A 24,390-nucleotide genomic window follows, 5' to 3' on the forward strand; every position below is an offset into this window, starting at 1 on the left:
GGTTAAACGTGGAACTCCTTCCTGAGTGGCATTATCATTCTGGCGTTTAACCTCCAGTTTAAGGTTAAACTGGAGGTTAAACTTCAATTCCAGCATTTCTTAGCCTTCATGATTCTGGCGTTTAAGCTCCAGTTTAGGCTTAAACTGGAACTTAAACTCCACATGTGATATTCAAGCTTCCTTTATTGATTTTGTTGCTTCCTTACTTAGCCTCTTCTTCCCTGAAATCATCCAAACAAATGCATCAAAGTCTTGCAAAAATTCATGAGAAATCTTCCATTCATAGCATTCAAGTAATATAACTAAAACTCATGGAATTTGCATCAAAATCATATTGTTTGGATGGTTCATTGCTTTGTTATTCTTTTAACCATTCTTGGTTACTTTAAGCTCAAGAAAATGCATAAAACCACTAAAACTAACAGAAAAATACTAGTGAAACTAGCCTAAGATGCCTTGGCATCACTTGGTTTTATTGATAGTTGGTTATAGTTTGTCATTTTACTTTGCGATTTCCCATGTTTTACTTTTATGCACACAAGGTGTTTGTGACAATGCCAACTCTAGATTTTGAGTAGATTTTCCCACCTTGGCTTGTGGTTTGAGTTCCTAGGATACTAGAGTCATAATGTCCGACATTTAGTGGTAATTCTTGGGTAGTTAGTTGACTCTTGTTTCCATTGACGCTAGCCTTTTATCAACTAGTTTGGTAAGTTGGTTAGGACTTATGGATTAAGGTCAATTATTCTTGCTTGACTTACCCCTTGATGGTTGGGGTTGACTAGGCGAGATTGACTCATGATAATTACCATAGTCGTGGTTATGGCGATGATAGGACTCCTTGGATACTCATTCCCAAGTCAAGGTTCTTTATTGCATTTATTGCATTTTCACTAGTTTTGATCTCATTTCCTTTTTACTTGCATTAATTACAATTTTGAGCATTGCTTAGTTCTTTTATTGCTTAGTTTCTTTAATCTTTCGTTCTTTGATTACAAAACACCCCTCTTTCCTCACAACCGAAAGAGAAACATTTCATTTGCATTCCTAGGGAGAACGAACCGAGGTTTAATTACTCTCGGTTATTTTGATTTAAATTTAAAACATTTGATCTTGAGAATTCGTTGTTGGTTTGGACTATGCTACCAACAAATCGATTCTTGTTTTGATTAAATTCCGAACCGACATAAATTCTCATTTACCAGTGATACACTTGATCAAATGAACCTCTTATTTAGAAGCTCTTCCAACTGAGTTTTTAACTCTGCAGCTCTATCAGATCCATTCTATACGGCGCAATTGACACTGGTCCAGCTCCCGGCACCAATTCAATCACAAATTCAATTTCTCTCTGAGGTGAGAACTCAGGGATATCTTCCGAGAATACTTCTGGAAAATCTTTAACCACCGGTATCTGAGCTAAGTTCTGGGCATCACCCAATGCATTAGCAGCCAACAGAATATAACCCTGACACTCCTCCCCGCTACATTCCACCATTACAGAGTTCAGGTAATATCCCGTAGCTACCACTGCTCTATTCTCTCCTTCCGGCATAAATCGAATTGTCTGTTCAAAACAGTCCAGCAAAACTCAATTCTTCGACAACCAATCAAACCATAAAATCATTTGGTAAACAGATCAAATCATGCACAAAATCTCTACTCTCAAGTTTGAAACCTACTTGTATACAACCTGACCTAGTCATAACTGTCTAATGCAGAGTATGTACATGCAGATCAAAAGGTAACTATGACACTTTAAAGCCTAGTTCCTCAACTTTAGCAAATGAAATAAACGAATGCGAAGCTCCAGTATCATATAATGCAACTAAGGACTTATCACCAATTAGACATATACCTCTCATCAATGGATCCACCTTGGAAGCATCCTTGGCATTCACAGCAAAGACTCGACCTTGATGCTGACTCTGGCCCACATTCTGATTCCTCCCATGAGTGCACTCTCTCGCAATGTGGCCAGGCAACCTACAATTGAAACAACCACCTAAACCAATTTTGCATGAATCATAAAGATGGAAACGCCCACAACGTACACAATTCAAATCCGGAGAATTCTTACTCTGATTTCCTCTCTCCTTAGCATACTGAAACTGAGTCTGAGTGTTCTTCCTAAAACCTCCTTGTCCTTGAGGTGCATATCCTCCTTTTTTGAAGCTTTGACCCCTAGGATGGAAGTCCTTGCCACACCCCCGACTAGAGCCTCCTCCATGAGTGTCCTTGGATGCCGCCACGGTCTTGGCATACTCTTTTACTACTCTAGCCTTGTTCACTAAGTCAGAAAAGACACGGATCTCCATAGGTGCCACAGCAGTCATAATGCTATCCTTTAAACCTCTCTGGTACTTAATGCACTTCCAGCTCTCGTAAGTCTCCGGGGCATCTTGACATACCCTAGAAAACCTACAGAGTTCCTCAAACTTGTTGGTGTAATCTGCCACAGACATGGAACCTTGCTTCAGCTGCATCAGTTCTATCTCCTTTGCTTCCCTTGCAGACTCAGGGAAGTATTTCTTGTAAAAGGCCGTTTGGAACACCTCCCATGGAATGTCGGTGTTCTGTAGCTGTAGCAAGAGACACTTTGTTTGCCACCAGGGCTGAGCCTCTCCCGCAAGCTGATAAACGGCAAACTCTACATACTGATTGAATGGAACATGCTGCGCCTGTAAAGCACACTCCATGGCTTGGAACCAGTGATCTGCTTTAGTAGAATTTGTAGATCCTCGGAAAGTTGGCGGATGAACCTTGAGGAACGTCGCCAAGGTCATCGGAACTCCTCCCGTGGTATCGCCATTTCCCTCAGCATTATCATTGGCATTTCCTTCCCCGTTCCCATTGCCATTCCCCGCCGGTTGGCCTAACTTCTGCACAGCTTGCAGAGTCGCAGCAGCATTCGCTTCTATGGTGTTCGCTAAGTTAGCCATGGCCGCCATGAACTCGGCATGGTTATCAGCTGGTTGCTCATTCCTACTTTCTCGGGTGCGTGTTTGACCTTGCCCGCGAGTGGCCATTAGGGTTCCTGTCTACACCAAACAATCGATATCAAGGTGATCAGTCTCAATATCAAAAGCCTAGTGCTTCAGTTATCCCAAACAGGCACTCACAAACAAGCAATGCTATGCATATATCAAGTAGATAACCTAATAGCATCAAAGAAAAGACACACAGAGTATGCAATGAAGCAAAATCGGTCCATCCTTCAGGCTCACGAGTATGAACCGCTCTGATACCACTAAATGTAACACCTTGATTAGCCTATGCTTCACCTTGCACCATAAAGCAAAGGTTAATAAGAGACTACGACAGTTCTAAGCTCATACGTATATATATAGAAGAAATAATATAATCTAGAAGCCCGATGAGGGATATAGCTCAAAAACAGAATTTCAAAAGCACAAAGCGTACTATCTTAAGGCATAAGAAACAGAAGTGATATAAAAAGGTAATAGTATAATAGTGAAATATCATAAGAAACTAGCCAAGACTCGCGGAGTTTAAGCCGGCTAGCCATATACAGACCATATAGAAACCTGACAGTTTAAAAACAGCTTATACAAGTTTTTCTCTCATAATACAAGCCTCTAGGCAAAGACAAAATACAAAAGTGAGAGACATATAAACAAAATAAACCAAAAGACTCCAAAAGACTCCAAGATCCTCTGCTTCTATCACCATCCAAAGCAATCCAAGATCCTCTGCTTCTATCACCATCCAAAGCAACTCACCGAGGTGGGTTGCGACTTGCATCTGAAAAATACAACAAAGATATGGTATGAGAATCAGAGGTTCTCAGTATGGTAACAGTGCCTAGTGATGTAGGATATAAGACCCCGGGACGCCAAAGGCAATCCTAAGCTTCATATCCATCACAAGATTCAAACTTAAAGCATTCTAAAACAAATAAGCATAATATAAACCTTATTATAAATAATACGGGTAATCTATCTAAAGGGATTTCTATTCTAACCAAACACCGCTGTCCCACAGCCTTCACCAACCTATCCTCCATGCAATCCCATCACTACCGCCTTCTGAACCTCCTCAATTCCAGTAGAAAGCACAATTAATAACAATGCAAGTAATTCACAAATAAAAGCATACAAGGCAAGTAGATCAAGTAAGCAAATAGGCATATTATTCAATTAGGCATACAATCACAAGTCGACAAAGCAAATAAACAGATAGAAAATGCATATGATGAATGCCTGCCCTACTGGCTGTGATATCACATTGTCGGTTCAACTGCCAACCCGACACATCTCCATGGAGACGTTGCCCTTTGGATTTCTCATATGGGAACCCCCGAGATATAGTGTCCAGATCACTGTCCAGGTACCGGTGCCTGCACGCCTATAGATCTGAAGGGATGCGAGCAGGATACTCTTGCCTCAGACCTCACATCTCAACGTAAGCGGGATTAACCACCATCCTCACGCTGCCGCCGCTACCTCGACAGGCGGGATTAACCACCGTCCCTGCTGGGCGCATAGCGTCCCATAATCTCAGTAAAAATATTATTTCAGTGGTTTTAAAAAAGCATTTTCAGTATACAGAGATCCATTGTCTCAATCCGAGTCTTCGACTCATCTCAACCACTGTCCATTCATAACTCAAGTTCGAAATATCAAAAGTTCCTCTTTCCTCATCCCATATATCAATCATCCTTCACTTAACGTCAACCATTCTCAGCAGCCAGAAACCTAGGCCTCGTTTTCTAATTTATCATAAAATCATGTACTAGGATCCTTAAGTTATATTCCATGTTCTAATACTCAAAACTAGGCCCAAAAGTCTTAAGATGGTGTTTTAGAAGCTTACAACCTTGTTGGGAAGGTAAAATAGTTGAAAATAAGCAAAATTTAAGAAACAGGACTTGTGCGGCTGCACAGGGGTGTGTGCGTGCACACGCCCAAGAAATTTTAAAATGTGTGCGTACGCACAGGGGTGTGCATACGCACAGGTGGCAAAACTTACAGAATCTGTTTACTCGCACAACCTGTGCCAGCGCCCCCAACAAATTGGCCTTCCCAACGTATGCTTCCACACAGACCTGTGCGTTCGCACAGGTTGAAAATTTTCCTTAGATATGTGTGCGCACATGCTGTGCTAGCGCTGCGAACAGAGCGCACTTCCCTGCCTGTGCATCCGCACAGGTGTGTGCATTCGCACAGATCAAAAGTCTCGCAGGGTGTGCGTCCGCACAAGTGTGTGCGCCCGTACATATCAGTAATCATGAAATTCTACAACTTTGCAGAATTTCAGATTTTTAACACCAACTTTGAATGATCATAACCCCCTCTACAAAATTCTAATTTTCCCAAACGTTATATCGATTTAAAGGATTTTCAAAAATATTTAAGTCTAAACAAATTTTAATTAGTTTCGAAAACCGAGGCAAATGTTATGATCTAGCAAAATTTACCAAGAACCCAATTTTACCAAACTTCACCATTTCCACAATTTCTTACCATACACATTCCAGATCATACCAAATCACTTAAAGTCATTCCAAGATCCATTTTTCACCAAAAACTACCCTCTTGGGTCACAAACCACAATTTATACCAATCTCTCATCATACTTCATCATTTTCAACATCAATATCATCATATTACAATTATCAATAGCTTTCCACCAATACACTCACCATTCATCATTACATCAACATCAATTTTCTATCATCAAACTCATTCATGCTTCTAAGCCATAAACAACAATAGTCATTCACCCCAATTTATCATACATCATAATCTCAATATCATTATTTCTCAACATAACCATATTAATACAACATACAACATCAACCAACCATTATCAACAACCACATAAATTCAACCCTATCCTATGGGTCACTAGCCTAAGTGTCCATTAATCTTATATACTACATAGAGGAAACCGAAACCATACCTTGGCTGATTCCCAATATGAACCAAATGAGATTTCAACCAAAAATCTAACCACCAATGTAGCTCCAACAAGAACCAACAAGCCCCAAACTTACAAAAATCAAGCTATATACATATAAATCACCACAAAATCAACTAGGGCTTAACATAAATCAAAAGTTCACAAGAGTTCAAAGCCTCTTACCTTCTCCACAGATTTGGATGTCAAAACCCAAAGCTAAGCAAGGATTAGAGTGAACCTAAACACCAAGAATCACAAAAACTCACTTAATCACAAGGCCTAGGTACCAAAAATTTTCAAGAGAGGAACTGAGAAGATTTCAAATTTTTCCTTACCAATTTCTTACATGGGTTTTGTAGAGCTCTTCACGAGGAACGCGTAGCCGCAAACGCTGTGGCGATCGGACCTCTCTAGCTCAAGATATGAGCTTTGGAAGAAGATGGTGAATAGTGCTTCTCGTTCCCCTTCTCACCTTTCTGTTTTCTACTGTGTGTTGTTGTGTTTAGTGGCTGGTGGGTTCACTTATGAACCCTTATATATGTTGGCCTTGGGCCCAACTTGGGCCTGGTCCAACCCGTTAGCATTTTTAGCCCGTTTGGCCCAACTTCGGGCAAAACCTTTAAAATTAACGCCCGGTTTTCCATTTCTAACATTTTTCTAAGGTTTTTGCCATTTTTCACTTTTTCTCATGCGGTACCGGGCAGACTTCAACCGGTTCAACCGGTTCAACTACCGGTTCGCAGTTTTTCACGGTTTTTCACAGAAAGTACATTTCCTGACTCAGAAAGACCTACTGAGTTCGAAAATCATCTTTAAATCCTCAAATTGTTAGTCTAACTTGTCGATGTCTAATTTGGGCAATTAATCACTTAATTAACTGGTTGATTAGTTGCAGTTCTTACATCCGTACATGCCTTCATTAAAATTGCACGTGACTCACGATTTTGGTGGATTGGAGGCTGATAAACCACTATTTTATGGTTTATCTTGTGCTCAATTGAGTGGTTTTTATCAACTCTTTACTCACTTATTCATACTAATTGCATGTTTTACATTTTTCTTCCTAATTCTGTGCTTTGATTGAAAACATGCTTCTTTTGCCTTAAATTTGCTATGTTTAATCATCTCTTATTACCATTCGATGTCGTGATATGTGTGTTAAGTATTTTCAGGGTTTACAGGGTAGGAATGGCTTAGAGGATGGAAAGGAAGCATGCAAAAGTGGAAGGAATACAAGAAATTGAAGGAACTACTAAGCTGTCCAGCCTGACCTCTTCGCACTCAAACGGTCATAGCTTGAGCGATGGAGGTCCAAATGTGGCAATTCCAGTTACGTTAGAAAGCTAACATCCGGGGCTTCAATATGATATATAATTCCCTATAGTGGCCATACAGAAAAATGACGCGCATACGTGCATCACGCGCACGCATCGTTCTGCAGAAAAATTAGCGACCTGTACGGATCAGAATTCGCCCCCGGCGATTTCTGGGCTGTTTTTGACCCAGCTTCCGGCCTAGAAAACACAGATTAGAGGCTATAAAGAGGGAGAATTGACTCATTTAAGGAATCAACATTGATAATTCATAATTTTAGGTTTTAGATGTAGTTTCTAGAGAGAGAGGCTCTCTCCTCTCTCTTAGGTTTTAGGATTAGGATTTCTTCGTTTTCTTCATTCCAGGTTCAATGTTCCTTTAAATTAGTTTCTCTTTTACTTTTATTTACCCTATTACTTTAGTTACTCTATTTCACTTGCTAATTACTTATGTTGCCAAATTAGCTTATCAACTCTTCATGTTAGATTTGAATTTCTATTTAATACAATTCGAGGTATTTCAGATTTATGGTTACTTTCTTCTATTTATGATATAAATAATTTGGATTTTTTCCCTTTTAGATTTGGTTGAGTAATTGGTGACACTTGAGTTGTCAAACTCAGCTGTTGATTGAAAATTGGTATTTGCTGATTGATTTGGATCCCTCTAAGGCTAGTCTTTCCATAGGAGTTTACTAGGACTCGAGGAATCAAATTGATTAGTCCACTTGACTTTTCTTTATTTAGTAAGGGTTAACTAAGTGGGAGCAATAAACAATTCTCATCACACCTGATAAGGATAACTAGGATGGGATTTCCAGTTCTCATACCTTGCCAAGAGTTTTTCTAGTTATTAATTTACTTCCTTGCCAATTTATTTCCTTGTTCCCTATTTCGAAAACCCCAAAAAGATACAATTTCATAACAAATTATAAATCCTACTTTCCTACAATTCCTTGAGAGACGACCTGAGGTTTAAATACTTCGGTTATAAATTTTATTGGGTTTGCTTTAGTGACAACCAAAACTTTTGTACGAAAGGATTCTCTGTTGGTTTAGAAACTATACTTACAACGGGAATTTATTTGTGAATTTCTTTACTAGCAAAAATTCTTTCGTCAGAGGCCCATTTCTAAAACCATTCAACTCATAATAAAGGAGGAATGAAGACCATACCATAGCATATCATTAGGTAGCTTAGGAGTAGTAGTAGGAAGTGTTAGGATAGTTTTTCTTTAAGTTTTTCATCATCTCTATTAGGGTTTATACTAGGGTTTTTACATTCAAGTGCCATTTCTATTTTTGATCTTGGATTTTGCTAGCTTCCATTATAAGTATCTCTTTGTTACTACTCTTTATAGCTACATTGTTCTTACTCTTTCTTATATTTCAATTTATAGTTCAATTTTACTTCTCTTTTGCAATTTCAATTTCTTGTTGATGAATTTGATGATTGATGATTTTTATATGCTTTCTTGAGATGTTATTGTTGATTGAGATCATTTGTTACTTTTAGTCTCAAGCATTTTCTCATTTTTCCCATGTTTAGTGTTTTTTCCCACCAAGTGTTTGACAAAATGTCAATTATGATTTTGGGCTAGTTTTCTATCTCTTGGCTTGGGGAAAGTGAGCAATTGGGTTCCTAGAGTTGGAATGTCCAAGATTTAGTGTCAATTCTTGGATTGTTAATTGTTCTTGTTCCCACTGACGCTAATTTGTTGCTAAGGTAATTAGCAAGCAATCTAGGATTTGTGGGTTAAGAACATTTATGCTCATTTGACTTACTCTCTGATGTTAGCGTTAATCAAGTGAGATTAATCCATTCTAATTGTCATAGTTGTGGTTCTAACAAGGAAAGGACCCTTAGCTCATTCCAAGCTAAGATACCTTTTATGCTTTAAATCCTTCATACACATTTACATTAATCGTTTTTATACCTTACTTGTTTATATTGCATAGTTAATTCGTTAATTCCTTTATTAGTTCATTTATCTCAATTTTCCATGTTCTTTTATTAGTTTATATGTTTATCTCTTCATTGAAAACCCCAAGAGCATCACAACCAGAATTGTACAGTCATTTGTCTCAAGTGTCCTTGGGAGACGACCCAGGAACTAAACACTCTGAAATTGAATTAGTTTTTAATAGTGACATCTCTTTGAATTCAAACTTTGATTGTGAGAGTTCATTGTTGGTTTGGGCTATACTTTTAACGAACTTGAATTCAAACTTTGATTAATTCTAAACCGGCAATAATCATCTCACCAGGTTTTTGGCGCCGTTGCCGGGGATTCACTTTAAGTGCAATGAGTGCTATAATTTTGGTTGTTGTAAATATGTGGATAGTGTGAATATTTGATTTTTGTTTGCTACTTGGCACTAATTTGTAGATAGCGTTTCTATCTATCTAGTATTAGTAGTATTGATTGTTAAGTTGGTTTTTGTTTATTTGTCTATTCTTGTTTTGGTTTTCATAATTCCATGCTTTTATTGCTTCTTTAGTTGAATGACATGGTCGCTTCCAGACTGGAGCTTGATCCCTTTTGATCCAGAAATAGAAAGAACTTTAACTCATATTAGGCAAGATCGGCGCCGGCTAGCATTTGTGAATAGTGAATCGGGCTTGCTTGAAGAGCACACCAATTCACTATCACCATCAATCCGTGACCATCATTCTTCAATTAATGAGGAAATCTTATATTCATCTGTGGGGAGTGCTGAAATCTCTTTGAGTTACTCAAGTGACAACACCATGGTGGATCCACCTCGTAGAATCACCTTAAGGGAAGCCGAAGCTCTTGATATTAACTTGCAACCGATACAAATCTGGTATCCGACTTTGGATCCAAATTTTGAGCTCAAAACTGGCACGATAAACTTGCTCCCCAAATATGATGGACTACCCAGAGAAGACCCTCTTAAGCATCTTAAGGACTTTCAAGTGGCATGCTCCACTGCGAGAAGAGATGGTGCGGATGAAGTAGCAGTTTTGGTGTTCTCTTTCCCTTTCTCTTTGGAGGGAAAAGCGAAGGAATGGTTCTATACTCAACCGGGAGATGTGATTTTTGATTGGGACTTACTGCGTAAGGAATTTCTGGAAAAGTTTTATCCACCTCAGAAGACAGATAAGCTGCGAAAGGAAATCTCTTGCATTGTGCAAAGAGATGGGGAGACTCTTTATGAGTACTAGGAGAGATTCAAGAAGTTATTGGAAGCTTGCCCTCACCACTGTATTGATGAGTTAGTGCTTATTAGTTATTTTTGTCAAGGGATGAACCCCCAATATAAGCTTCTTCTAGATGCTTCTAGTGGAGGATCCCTTACCAAGAACAAGACTGCTGAGGAAGCTTGGGAAATCATAGCGGACATGGCAGACTCCACTCAACACTCAGGCGAGAAATCCACAATCAAAAGCTTTAAGTGAAGTTTCTCCTTTCGAATATGCCATTTTGACTAAGATCCTCGGTGAGATGTCAATTTTGTTGAGACAAATCACCCAAGGGCAACAAATTTCCCAAGCTTTGCTATCTCCTCCACCTCAACCTCTAAGAATCAAAGGACCACCAAGATCATGCAGTATTTGTGCTTGTAACAGCCATTACACTGACAAGTTTCCTCAACTCCAAGAGGACACTACATTAGCGGTAGCCAATCCATACCCACAAAGGTCCAACTATAATCAAGGAACTCATCTACATGGAGGAAATCAAAACTAAGGATGGAGGGATATTCTAATCAAAGGTTGAACCAAGCCCCTCAAGCTTAACCATACCCAAACGTGCAAGCCTACTATCGTCAACCTACCCAAGATCAACCACAATACCAACAACCCTACTAACAATCCTACCAACAACCACCACAATCTTAACCTCAAGGGAGGTATCAACATCCAAGTAGTAGATCTAACCCTCTTCAAGGCAATCAAGCCCTTCATCCTAATCAACCTTGCATGAATGACATACTTCAAACCTTTATGCAAGAGCAACAGGAGTTTCACAAGAAACAAGAAACATATATGGCTACTATTGCCGAAGCTCTCTCCCGTTTGACTCTTTCTCCTCCGACTACACAAAATGCCCAACAAGCCTCCACTTTTAGTGGTTTACCTTCTCAACCCCAACCAAATCCAAAGGGAAACATCAATGCTATCACCCTTAGGAGTGGCACCAAGTTGGATGAAATTGGTATTCTGCCTACAAGTTTGAGTGAGAAAACCCACAATGAAGAGGTGGGAGATGATGTGAAAGTGATGAAGGATGAGGAGAAAAATATTGCGAAAGGTGAGGAAGAACCACTCAAGGCCAAGGAGCCAAAGAGGAAGAATTTGCTTGAAGAGCCTATGCCAATTCCATTTCCAACTTTGGCTAAGAAGGCTAAAAAGCAAGAAGAACTTGACCTTACATGGTGGAAATTTTTAAGAATGTTGAAGTCACCGTCCCTCTCTTTCAATCCATTCAACAAGTGCCCAAGTATGCCAAGTTCCTCAAAGATGTTTGCACACATAAGGACAAGATTGGCGAATTCAATAAAAGGCCGGTAGATGATTCTATCTCTTCTCTAATTCCTGAAAAATGCAATGATCCCAGTCCATATTTGGTTACTTCTTTGATTGGTAGGATAAAGTTCATGAACTGTATGTGCAACTTGGGGGAGTGCGTAAGCATTATGTCACTCCCCATTTACGAGAGATTGAACTTGTCACCCCTAAAGAGGTCCGCGGCGAGATTTGTGTTGGTAGATAAGAGCATTGTATCAGTTGTGGGATTGCGGAAAATGTCCTAGTTGACATCCAAGGTTTACTCTTTCCGGTAGATTTTCACATCTTGGAGACCCCTCCCATTGACTCAGACAAGCCATCATCCATTATACTTGGAAGGCTATTTTTGAAGACATCCCGGTTCAAGCTGGATGCACATTCAGGAGTCTATTCTTTTGAGGCCAATGGCAAGGTAGTAAAGTTCACTTTGGAGGAATCCAAGAAACCCATTCTCGAAGCCTACTCTATCTTTGGGTGCGATATAATTGAAGATCAAGTGATTGAGGTTGGCAAGGAATAAGAAGAAGAGAATATTGCCAAGAAGTCTAATACAATAGATCACACTGAACCCAAGAATGCCAAGGAGTTAGAGATTTTCCTCCTTGGAGAGGTCTCAAATTGATCAATGAAGCCATGCAAAGTCCAACTTAGGACTTTAAACCAAAGTGCCTACTGGGAGACACCCCACCATGGTAACATTGTTCCAACTTTATCTTTTGTTTATAGCTTTTTGAATTAGTTGCTTTCTTATGATATGATGATTTGCTTAGGTTTGATTTGATGTCTTTTGAGTTAAATAAGTTGAATTGCTTGTGGTTCATGAATTTGTGAATGTTTGTATGATTTGGGGTTGATATGTTGATGCACTAAGGGTTGGTACCTTAGTTTTGAAAAGAAAAATTTTTGTGAAACAGGGCATCTGTGTGTACGCACCCTACTGTGCGTGCGCACACAACTGCATTTTTCCCCACCTGTGCGAGCGCACGAGCTCGTGGGTCCACACACCCCTTGTAGTGCCCTCTGGTCGCAGCGCCAGCACAGTCTGTGCGTGGACGCTGCCCTCTTTTCTATGGCCTGTGCGTGCACACTGCACTTTGCGTATGTACGCATTTCCCTTTTTGCTCTATCTGTGGGCTACACAGACGTGTGCGTCTGCACACCAACTGACAGCCCCTCTGGTGGGAGCGTTGTCATGAGTTGTGCACATGAACACCCTTCCAATGTTTAATTCTGTGTGTGTGTGCGGACCTGTGTGCGCACGCACACATGATTCTGTACCTCAAGCAATTTCTTTTCGTTTGCAAGAAAAAAAAGAGAAAAAGAGAAGGCATCTGTGCGAGCGCATTCCCCTCTGTGTTTGCACGCTTTAGTGTAACCGCTCTGGTGGGAGCGATCGCACGCTTTGTGTTTTTGCATCCCCTTATCTTTTTCGCGTCTTGTGCGTGCGCAGCCTCTTGTGTGTGCGCACCCTCTTGTGCGTGCACACACACCCCTCTTTCTAGCCACCCCTGTGCACGCGCTCATAGCTGTGCGTCTGCACACTCCAATACACACTCTCATTTTACAGCGATCAAACGCAGTGTGCATTCCACGCCTCTAATTTCTTCCCTCTGTGTGTGCGCACACAACTGGGGGGTACGCACACGACTCGTTTTGGGCAATAACAGGGCACACTCCCCTGTTGAGCAGCAGCTCTCTTCTTTTCTTCTTTTCTTCACCCCTGCTGCTCTCTACCTCTGCCCAGCCTCTCAGGCGACCCTGTCGTTGGCCACTGCCGCTGTCAGCCCGCCACCATCTCTCTCTCATACCCTCTCTCTCTTACTTCTCTTATCTTTCTTTCTCTCTTTCTTTTCTCTTTTCTTTTTTCACCATCAGTGAGTTTTTCTCCTCCGATGCTTTTTTAGCGACCCAACCGTCGTAAGTTTGCAATGGCTATAAGGAGTGCCATTGTTTCTTCCCCAATTCTTGTTTTCTCAACCTTCAATTTTCAGGTTCTTATTTTCTTTTTGTGTTGATTCTTGAAATTGTGTTTATTTTCTTTTCATGTTGCTTTGATTAAGTTAATTGCTTTCTTTGTCTCTCTTTGTATTGCAAGTGTTGATATTTGATTGTTGGGTTGATTATGATTGAATTTGAGCATTATTTGTGATAAGCTTGCACATTGCATACCACGTGTTTGATAATATGCCTCAATGAACATTTCGTTTGATTCATATGACATGGCCATCATATACATTCAATTTATCTCTTGTTAGGCATATTGTATGAATTGTACAACTTCAATTATGACTTTTAATGACAATCAAGTTGAATTTACCAATGCATTTCCTTGTTTGTATGCTTGAAGTTCCAAACACCCAACCCTTTCATGACTTGTGTACTATGTTGATGGGTGATTTTGGTGCAAATGCATTGTGCTTTGTGGAATTAAAATTTCATTGTTCATTGCGAAATTTTGATTAAGTGATCACTTTACAAATGTTCAAATTTTGATGATGTTTTGATCAAACATCTTTTGGCTTTAAATCAAGAACATTATACATGTGATTACCACTTCTTGAGAATGAACAATTGACAAGTCACTTTGAGTGAATGGTTATTGTTGTTGAACAACCTCTTTTGTTAATGAACTTTCATGCCGACAACCTCGATGACCATTCCACTCAAAGAATTTAAATGAATCATTTGGTGCTTGCTTGAGTTGCTTTCATGTCCATGCTTTAGTCTTGCAACTTAAGAACTTGATTGAGAAGTATCGAACTTTGATTGTTTTACAGTGTGATTGCCGTTTTACCAAGCCGGTGTGTGTGTTCTTACCGCGCACATTTTTAGAATACACACACTGTTGTCTCTTAAATCACACTATTGTGAAAGCTTCCAATTGAGAATTTAAACTCTTCTTTAGTTTATTGGTGCTTCATCAATAATCTTGTTTTATTTGTTGCGAGATAATCTTGAAACCTTTTGTTTTTTATTCTTCTTTTTAGGATGTGGAAGAAAGGTAAAGCACCGGTTACATCACCAGTTATGTAGCCAACAATTCACCCTCCTAATATTTGGTTGAAGTGCCAAGGTGCGAAACGGAGTACCTTGGTTAACCGAAAAGCCGACTTCCAATATGAAGCAATTAAGAAAAGAACAATCCATTGGGAGCGGACACTGACATGGTCCCAAGGGTGTATTGGTAAAGATTCTCTTTAATAAAACCGCGTTGCAGGTATAGCTCTACCAACAACAATCCTCGGGGGTCAAATTTAGAAGAGGGATTTGGTTGTCACAAGTTCAACCCCAATAGAAATAACCAAAGTATTCAAACCTCGGGTCGTCTCACAAGGAATGGGCAAACATGTGCTTCGACATTAGTTAGAAATCCGGGGTTGTGAGTTATGAGCATGAAAGTAAATGGGAATCTTAACAAGCAAGTAATCTTAAAATGCATCAACTAGTTCAATTGACTAAGCAAAACATGAGTAACTTCAATGAGTAAACAACATTCCACTTAATTCTATTATAACCCAAACAAGGAACTACAACTAAAGCAATTGGTTGAGAAAATTGGTTTTCAAATATGAATAATAAAAGCAACTCTTGGCTAGGCTCGGGAATTGGGGGTCACCATCCTTGTCTAACAACTATATCTTGACAATTATAAGGAACCAAGCTCATTAAGTCTACTCTCAGAGTCTTAAGTACGTGATATCTACCCCTAGACTTGAAGTACGTCAAATGGCCCTGATCACATCAACCCATAAGTCCCAACCTACCTACTAATTAGATTAGTAGTGGGTTGGCGTCAATGAGTATCAAATTGACCACCTAGGACTCCCAAATCATCAAATCCATTAGACCCAATGACTCAAGTTTACCCAATTCCCTTGACCTAGGCCAAGAGTGGAAAAGACTACTCCATAATCAAAGTAAACAATTCATCAAACACTTGGTAAGCATTAACAAAAGACATGTTCAAAATGGCAATTAAATTGAAATCCACAAATACCCACTAACAATTATCAACATATGATCATCCAAACAACAAAGCTAAACATAGAAATCATCAATATAACATTAACAAGTCAAGATTCATAACATTCATGAAATGGGTATAAAATGATAATTGACAAGAATTCATAAACTATCATAAGATATAAGCAAAATTGTAACAAGGAATTCAAATTGAACAATTAAAACTAGTAATTAACAATATCCAAGTCACAAATCAACAAAGGACAATCAAATTAAAACTAGATCTAGAGAGGAACAAGGGTTTCTCCCTCTAGAACAACAAAAGAACCAAAAACTAGCTAAAAATTATGTCCTAGTGTAAAATGAGTGATCTCTCTCCTTCCCCTAGCATCCTTGGGTCTTTTTCCATGCATAAACAGCTTGAAATTGGGCCTAATGAGCCTCAGAAATCGCCAAATACGATTTCCTTTAATGAGGTCACGTGTAGCTTTCAACGCGTGCGCGCCAAGTGCGCGTGCGCGTAGATAGAAATTTCTTGATCCGCGCGGAGGCATCCATCCTTGCATGCCACTTCCAGCCAATCCCATTCACGCGTGCGCGTGGAGTGCGCGAGCGCGCCGATGCTGCTTTTCCCAATATCTCAATTCCTCATGTTCCTCCTTTTTGTACATGCTTTCTCCCTCTCTTCTAAGTCATTCCTATCCTATAATTCCTGAAATTACTCAACAAATACATCATGGTATCGAATGGCAATAGAAGAGGATTAAAATATGGCAATTTTAAGGCAAAATAAGCATGTTTTCCATCATGGAGCAATATTGGGAAGTGAACACAAAACCATGCATTTCTTGTGAATAAGTGCGAGAAATGTTGATAAAATCCCCCAAAATAAGCACAAGATAAACCACAAAATCGGGGTTTATTAAATCTCCCCACACTTAATCCGAGCATGTCCTCATGCTTAAAAATAAAAAGACCAAAGATCATGGGGAAAAAGGGTTTATGAAATGCAAACTACCTAAGTGGATGCATGCAACTAATGTAATATCATCTATCTACTTGGTCAAGAGTAAATCTATCCTCCAAGAATGCGTGTGAACATATAGGGCAAAAAGAGTTTGTGCTTCATGAATCCTACCAAATTGAATACCACTAAAGAGTGCATATGACTTGCTAAACAAACGCTTGTGAAAGCCGGGAACAAGCATTGAGCATCGAACCCTCACCGGAAGTGTATCCGCTCTATTCGCTCAAGTGTATAGGGTTTGTCACTCAATCTTCTCCTAATCATGCTTTCCAAGATTTGTCTTTCATCTAACAATCAACAATTACTTAATGCATGCTTACAGGTATCATGAGGTCTTATTCATGGGTTGTAACGGGGCTAGGGTGAAGGTAAGAGTGTATATGGCCAAGTGGGTTTAAAATTTGAGTCCTTGATCAACCTAGGATCCACTAGACACATAGAACAACCTATAAAACTACAATACATTCCTAGCTACCCTTGAATTTTACCCTTTTTTCATACTCATGCATTCTTTTCAATTCACACCCCATATGCATTGTTTTTATTACATTATCTTGGGGCATCTTTGTCCCCTTTCATTGCTTTCTTTCTCTTTTTTTTTTATACATCCCCTTTTCTTGGGGTTTCTTTGTGAACCAAAGTGTCAATGCATACATTTTAATCATTCAACACATGAGTATATTCCCAAAATCCTAGAATTTTCAATTACACTACAATTACATACCTATATATCTACCTGAATTTCCCAAGGATACCCTCCTATTTGAATGATACACATCCTAACTTACCTAAGCTAATCAAGGATTCAAATTCAGGGACATTCATGGTTTTTCACTTAGGGTTGTTGATGTGCTCTATTTAAGAACAAAAGGGTTTATCAAAGGCTCAAAATTGGTTAGCAATGGTAAATACAAGGGTTAAGGCTATTTGGGAGAAGTGACTACTGAAATGATGGCCTCAATCATGTAAATGCATTCATGCACAAAGCAATGGACATATAGAATCAGAAAAAGTAAGGATCACAATCATAGAGAGAGAGATATGCACACAAGAATGGAAAAAATGGTTAAAAGATGTAACCAGGCAATAGGCTCAAAACTTTCATGCTTGTGTTCTTAGCTCAATCACTATGTTCTAAAATACATTCTTAAACCAAGTTTACTGCAAAAAAAATTTTAGAATTTTTGGTAGGCCACCCAGAACACAGTTTCTTGGAAAGAAAGTTATTGTTTTGACCAAGTAACTCTATAGAAACTAACTATCATGCAAAGGGTATTTACAAGCAAGACTAACTACACATGCAATATAAAAAGAAAAATAAATCCATGGGTATTGAGGGGAAGAGAATGTTACCCATGGAGATCAGTCGAATGACCTCCCCACACTTTAGAAATTAGCACGGTCCTCCATGCTACGAATAATACGCAAGGGACGGTCGGGACCAGAACTTTCACTATCCCCTTCATCAAAGCTCCCATCACTTGGGTTTGAGGTGGATGTGAACATTTCGGCTTCCTCCATGCTAGGGGTAACACAACGCAGAAGCTTCTTGATGTAAGTATATCGGCAGTGGTTACGCCGCTCATATCTATCAAGCTTCCGGTGAAGATCTTCTATCCTTTGATGTGTGGATCTCAGTGGTGGTGATGATGAGATAGAAGGAAAAAGAAGCGGCGGGGCCATGTCGAGGCTTGGTTTGTTCATGGGAAGGTGTAGGTATTTCCCACTTGGGACCACATCGCCCTTAGCTGGAACCATAATCTTCTTATCCTAGGCTTCCCAAGAAACACCTACAGCAGCAACTAAGTCAGACACCAATGCTGGAAATGGCAAATTACCCCGGTCGTGAACTTGACTCATCGCTTGCTTGACAAGAGGCGGGATGTTCACCGGCTTCTCCGTGAGAACACACCAAACAAGCAAGGCGAGGTCCGCCGTGAGGGACGACTTGTGGGTGCTAGGTAGCACATAATGAGATAGGATCTGGGCCCAAGCTCTAGCTTCCACAGTGAGAAAGCGAGCGTCAATGGACTTAGGCCTCATCCGGAGTCGACCTTGGGTCCAAAATGCCTCTGGCTCAGCAATGACTCAGAGAATCGAGTTCCAATTAAATCCATACTTTCCTCGCTGACGTAGGACTTAGCACTGGTAAGACATTAAGCACTTGTTGAATAGCCTCTTCTGAAACTGAAACTTGCTTCCGGCGCATGTATACCGATTGAAGAGAGGGAAGATGGTAGTTGGTGTAGAATTCTTCCACCCAAGAGAGGTTGATTTCCCTTGGTTTCCTCAAAAGAAACTCCCATCCACACTGTTCAATGCGGGGCAAAATATAAGGAGCAACCTTGTCCGGCGGAGCGAGTAGATGCTCGGGGTGATAGTTCCTTACCGCTATGGAGGGGAACATAAGTTCACAAAAGCGGTTGGGGAACCTTGAAGAATCTCTCGCCGGTTTGCCCTTGTCATTCTCATTAATAGGAGAGGTTGTCTTTCCTTTCTTAGATAGGGGTTTGACTCCAACTGAAGAACGCGCCTTAGAGTAAGATTTTTGGGGTGCCCTTTTTGCGGTCGGTTTCCTTGAAGCTATCTCCTTGCCTTTCTTGGTGGCCATCCTAAAAAGGGAGAGAATGAAGGAAAACATTAAACCCAAGAATCAATTTGACAAAAGACATGCAAGTGAATTGTAATGCCCGTGGTAGATGTAAAAGCAAGGGTCATAACACTTGGCATCGGATGCAAGAGGAAGTAAAGCATGCAATGGCATGAGAAGAGTAGTCTCAAGCATCCAAAATAAAAAAGCAAGTCATGTTTAATTAATATCTAATTGGCAAGTATAAACTTAAAGCACACAAATTGGACTCAATGCATTTAAGAGAAAGCAAGTGAATGAGGAGAGAGCACCAATTTGGAAATACATGGATAAATTAAGCTGAAATGGTATATGTGCATTTCCTCGAACACTTGGCGTGCAATAAACAAGTGATGAGCGGATAATTTATACGCTTTTTGGCATTGTTTTTAGCATGTTTTTAGTAGGATCTAGTTACTTTTAGGGATGTTTTCATTAGTTTTTATGTTAAATTCACATTTCTGGACTTTACTATGAGTTTGTGTGTTTTTCTGTGATTTCAGGTATTTTCTGGCTGAAATTGAGGGACTTGAGCAGAAATCAGATTCAGAGGTTGAAAAAGGACTGCTGATGCTGTTGGATTCTGACCTCCCTGAACTCAAAGTGGATTTTCTGGAGCTACAGAACTCGAAATGGCGCGCTTCCAATTGCGTTGGAAATTAGACATCCAGGGCTTTCCAGCAATATATAATAGTCCATACTTTGGCAAAGAATTGACGATGTAAACTGGCGTTCAACGCCAGCCTTCTGCCCAAATCTGGCGTCCAGCGCCAGAAAAGGATCCAAAACCAGAGTTGAACGCCCAAACTGGCACAGAAACTGGCGTTCAACTCCACAAATGGCCTCTGCACGTGCAACACTCAGGCTCAGCCCAAACACACACCAAGTGGGCCCCGGAAGTGGATTTATGCATCAATTACTTACTCATGTAAACCCTAGTAGCTAGTTTATTATAAATAGGACCTCTTACTATTGTCTTTTAGACCATCTTTGGATTACCTTATGATCCTTTGATCACGTTTTAGGGGGCTGGCCATCTCGGCCATGCCTGGACCTTCACTTATGTATTTTTAACGGTAGAGTTTCTACACTCCATAGATTAAGGTGTGGAGCTCTGCTGTTCCTCATAGATTAATGCAAAGTACTACTGTTTTCTATTCAATTCATCTTATTTCGCTTCTAAGGTATCCATTCGTACCCAAGAACATGATGAAGGTGATGATTATGTGTGACGCTCATCATCCTTCTCCCTTATGAACGCGTGCCTGACAAACACTTCTGTTCTACATGAATTGAGCTAGAATGAATATCTCTTAGATCTCCTAACCAGAATCTTCGTGGCGTAAGCTAGAATGATGGCGGCATTCAAGAGAATCCGGAAAGTCTAAACCTTGTCTGTGGTATTCCGAGTAGGATTCAATGATTGAATGACTGTGACGAGCTCCTAACTCGCGATTGCAGGGCGTTAGTGATAGACGCAAAAGGATAGTAAATCCTATTCCAGCATGATCGAGAACCGACAGATGAATAGCCGTGCCGTGACAGGGTGCGTGAGCATATTATTCACTGAGAGGATAAGATGAATCCATTGGCAAGGGTGATGCCTCCAGACGATTAGCCGTGCCGTGACAGGGCATTGGATCATTTTCCCGAGAGATGACCGAAAGTAGCCATTGACAGTGGTGATGTATCACATAAAGCCAGCCATGGAAAGGAGTAAGACTGACTGGATGAAGATAGCAGGAAAACAGAGGTTCAGAGGAACGAAAGCATCTCCATTCACTTATCTGAAATTCCTATCAATGAATTACATAAGTGTCTCTATCCCTATTTTATTAATTAATATTCGAAAACACCATTATCACTTTATATCTTCCTGACTGAGATTTACAAGGTGACCATAGCTTGCTTCATACCAACAATCTCCGTGGGATTCGACCCTTACTCACGTAAGGTATTACTTGGACGACCCAGTGCACTTGCTGGTTAGTTGTATCGAAGTTGTGACAATTATGAATTAAGATCAGAGCACCAAGCTTTGGAGCCATTACCAGGATTTGTTCGAGCCTGGAGATCACAATTTCTTGCACCAAGTTTTTGGCGCCGTTGCCGGGGATTGTTTGAGTTTGGACAACTGACGGTTCATCTTGTTGCTCAGATTGGGTAACTTTCTTTTCGTTTTCTTTTCAAAAATCTTTCAAAAATATTTTCAAAAAAAAAAATTTCTCTTTTGTTTTCGAAAAAAAATAAAAATGTTTTCAAAAATTTATTCAAAATTTTTAAGAATGAATTCTAGTGTTTCATGAAGCATGTGAAGCCTGGCTGGCTGTAAAGCCATGTCTAAATTCATTTGGACTGAGGCTTGCAATTTGTTATCAAGAGCAAATTAGTTGTTGCTCATCCACCTGCTGCTGATCCATGATCACCTGCTGAAGCTTGGCTGGCCATTGGCCATGTCTAGTGTTTTGGACTGGAGCTTTCTTTGAAAGCTTGGCTGGCTAGTGAGCCATGTCTAATTCCTGGACTGAAGCTTTAGACTAACATGGCAAGATTCCTGGAATTCATATTAAAAATTTTTGGAATCCTCATTTTTCCTTTTAATATGCGAAAAATATAAAAGAAAAATCCAAAAAAATTAGAAAATCATAAAAATCAAAAATATTTTTCTGTTTCTTGATTGAGTCTTGAGTCATATCATAAGTTTGGTGTCACTTGCATATGCATCTAGCATTTTTCGAAAATATCATGCATTCATAGTGTTCTTCATGATCTTCAAGTTGTTCTTGGTAAGTCTTCTTGTTTGATCTTGATGATTTTTTGTTTTATGTCTTTTCATGTTTATCATATGCATTCTTGAATTCTTAGTGCGTAAGCATTAAAGAATTCTAAGTTTGGTGTCTTGCATGTTTTCTTTACATCAAAAATTTTTCAAAAATATGTTCTTGATGTTCATCTTGACATTCAAAGTGTTCTTGGTGTTCATCTTGACACTCATATCATTCATGCATGCATCACATGTTTTGATCTAAAAATTTCATGCATTGCATAATTTTCATGTTTTTCATAAAAATTTCAAAAAAATCAAAAAAAATATCTTTCCCTTTTTCTCTCATCAAATTCGAAAATTTGAGTTGACTTTTTCAAAAATTTTTAAAATCAAAGTGTTTCTCATGAGTCAAATCAAATTTTCAATTTGAAAATCTTATCTTTTTCAAAATCTTTTTCAAAAATCAAATCTTTTTCAAAATTCTTAGTTATTTTCGAAAATTTCAAAAATATTTTTCAAAAATCTTTTTCTTATTTTTATACCAAATTTTCGAAAATAACATAATCAATTAATGTTTTGATTCAAAAATTTGAAGTTTGTTACTTGCTTGTTAAGAAAGATTCAAACTTTGAGTTCTAGAATCATATCTTGTGATTTTTTGTGAATCAAGTCATTAATTGTGATTTTAAAAATCAAATCTTTTTTCAAAAACTAATTTCAATCATATCTTTTCAAAAATATCTTCTTATCTTATCTTTTTCAAAAATGTCTTTTCAAAATATCTTTTCTAACTTCCTAACTTCTTATCTTTTCAAAATTTGTTTCAACTAACTAACTAACTTTTTGATTGTTTCTTAACTTTTTCAGAACTACCTAACTAACTCTCTCTCTCTCTAATTTTCGAAAATATCTTCCCTCTTTTTCAAAAATTTCTTTTTTATTAACTAATTATTTTTATTTTTAAATTTTAAAAATTTTTCGAAAATTTCTAACATTTTTCAAAAACCATTTTTCAAAAATCACTAACTCTTTTTCAAAATAATTTTTGAAAATTACCCTCCCCCATCCTATTCTATTTATTCATTCATATCCTAACATCTCATCTCACATATCTAGCCTCCTCACAGTTGTGTTTCTTCTATTATATTACATTCTTTGTCTCCCCCTCTTCTTCTACTCACACAGGGATCCCTATACTGTGGTATAAAGGATCTCTATTATTATTATTATTATTATTTTTCTGTGCCTTCTTCTTTGTCATATGAGCAGGAGCAAGGATAAGAACATTCTTGTGGAAGCAGATCCAGAACCTGAAAGGACTCTGAAGAGAAAATTAAGAGAAGCTAAAATACAACAATCCAGAGATAACCTTTCAGAAATTTTCGAACAGGAGAAGGAGATGGTAGCCGAAAATAATAATAATGTAAGGAAGATGCTTGGTGACTTCACTGCACCTAATTCCAATTTACATGGAAGAAGCATCTCCATTCCTGCCATTGGAGCAAACAACTTTGAGCTGAAACCTCAATTAGTTTCTCTGATGCAGCAGAACTGCAAGTTTCATGGACTTCCATCTGAAGATCCTTTTCAGTTCTTAACTGAATTCTTGCAGATATGTGATACTGTTAAGACTAATGGAGTAGATCCTGAAGTCTACAGGCTCATGCTTTTCCCTTTTGCTGTAAGAGACAGAGCTAGATTATGGTTGGATTCTCAACCCAAAGACAGCCTGAACTCTTGGGATAAGCTGGTCACGGCTTTCTTAGCCAAGTACTTTCCTCCTCAAAATCTGAGCAAGCTTAGAGCTGATGTTCAAACCTTCAGACAGAAAGAAGGTGAATCCCTCTATGAAGCTTGGAAAAGATACAAACAGTTGACCAAAAAGTGTCCTTCTGACATGCTTTCAGAATGGACCATCCTGGATATATTCTATGATGGTTTATCTGAGCTATCAAAGATGTCACTGGACACTTCTGCAGGTGGATCCATTCACCTAAAGAAAACGCCTGCAGAAGCTCAAGAACTCATTGACATGGTTGCTAATAACCAGTTCATGTACACTTCTGAAAGGAATCATGTGAATAATGGGACGCCTATGAAGAAGGGAGTTCTTGAAGTTGATACTCTGAATGCCATATTGGCTCAGAATAAAATATTGACTCAGCAAGTCAACATGATTTCTCAGAGTCTGCATGGAATGCAAGCTGCATCCAACAGTACTCAAGAGGC

The 24,390-nt window shown here is 39.1% G+C and overlaps 1 protein-coding gene and 2 non-coding genes across 3 annotated transcripts; all 3 read right to left on the minus strand.

Moving 5' to 3' along the window:
- Positions 1-1,748: 1,748 nt before the first annotated feature.
- Positions 1,749-3,029, minus strand: LOC107646957 (uncharacterized). Its single transcript, XM_088490780.1, has one exon. The coding sequence runs from the start codon at positions 3,027-3,029 to the stop codon at positions 1,749-1,751; it is 1,281 nt and encodes a 426-aa protein (XP_088346906.1).
- A 7,336-nt stretch (positions 3,030-10,365) lies between these two features.
- Positions 10,366-10,472, minus strand: LOC148561679 (small nucleolar RNA R71). The gene has a single exon (XR_015886748.1). It is a non-coding gene; the product is annotated as a small nucleolar RNA R71 (small nucleolar RNA).
- A 13,484-nt stretch (positions 10,473-23,956) lies between these two features.
- Positions 23,957-24,064, minus strand: LOC148561680 (small nucleolar RNA R71). The gene has a single exon (XR_015888135.1). It is a non-coding gene; the product is annotated as a small nucleolar RNA R71 (small nucleolar RNA).
- Between the last annotated feature and the right edge of the window lie 326 nt (positions 24,065-24,390).

This window comes from Arachis ipaensis, chromosome B6 (genome assembly GCF_059453495.1).
Source record: "Arachis ipaensis isolate K30076 ecotype BB chromosome B6, ASM5945349v1, whole genome shotgun sequence".
NCBI lineage: Eukaryota > Viridiplantae > Streptophyta > Magnoliopsida > Fabales > Fabaceae > Arachis > Arachis ipaensis.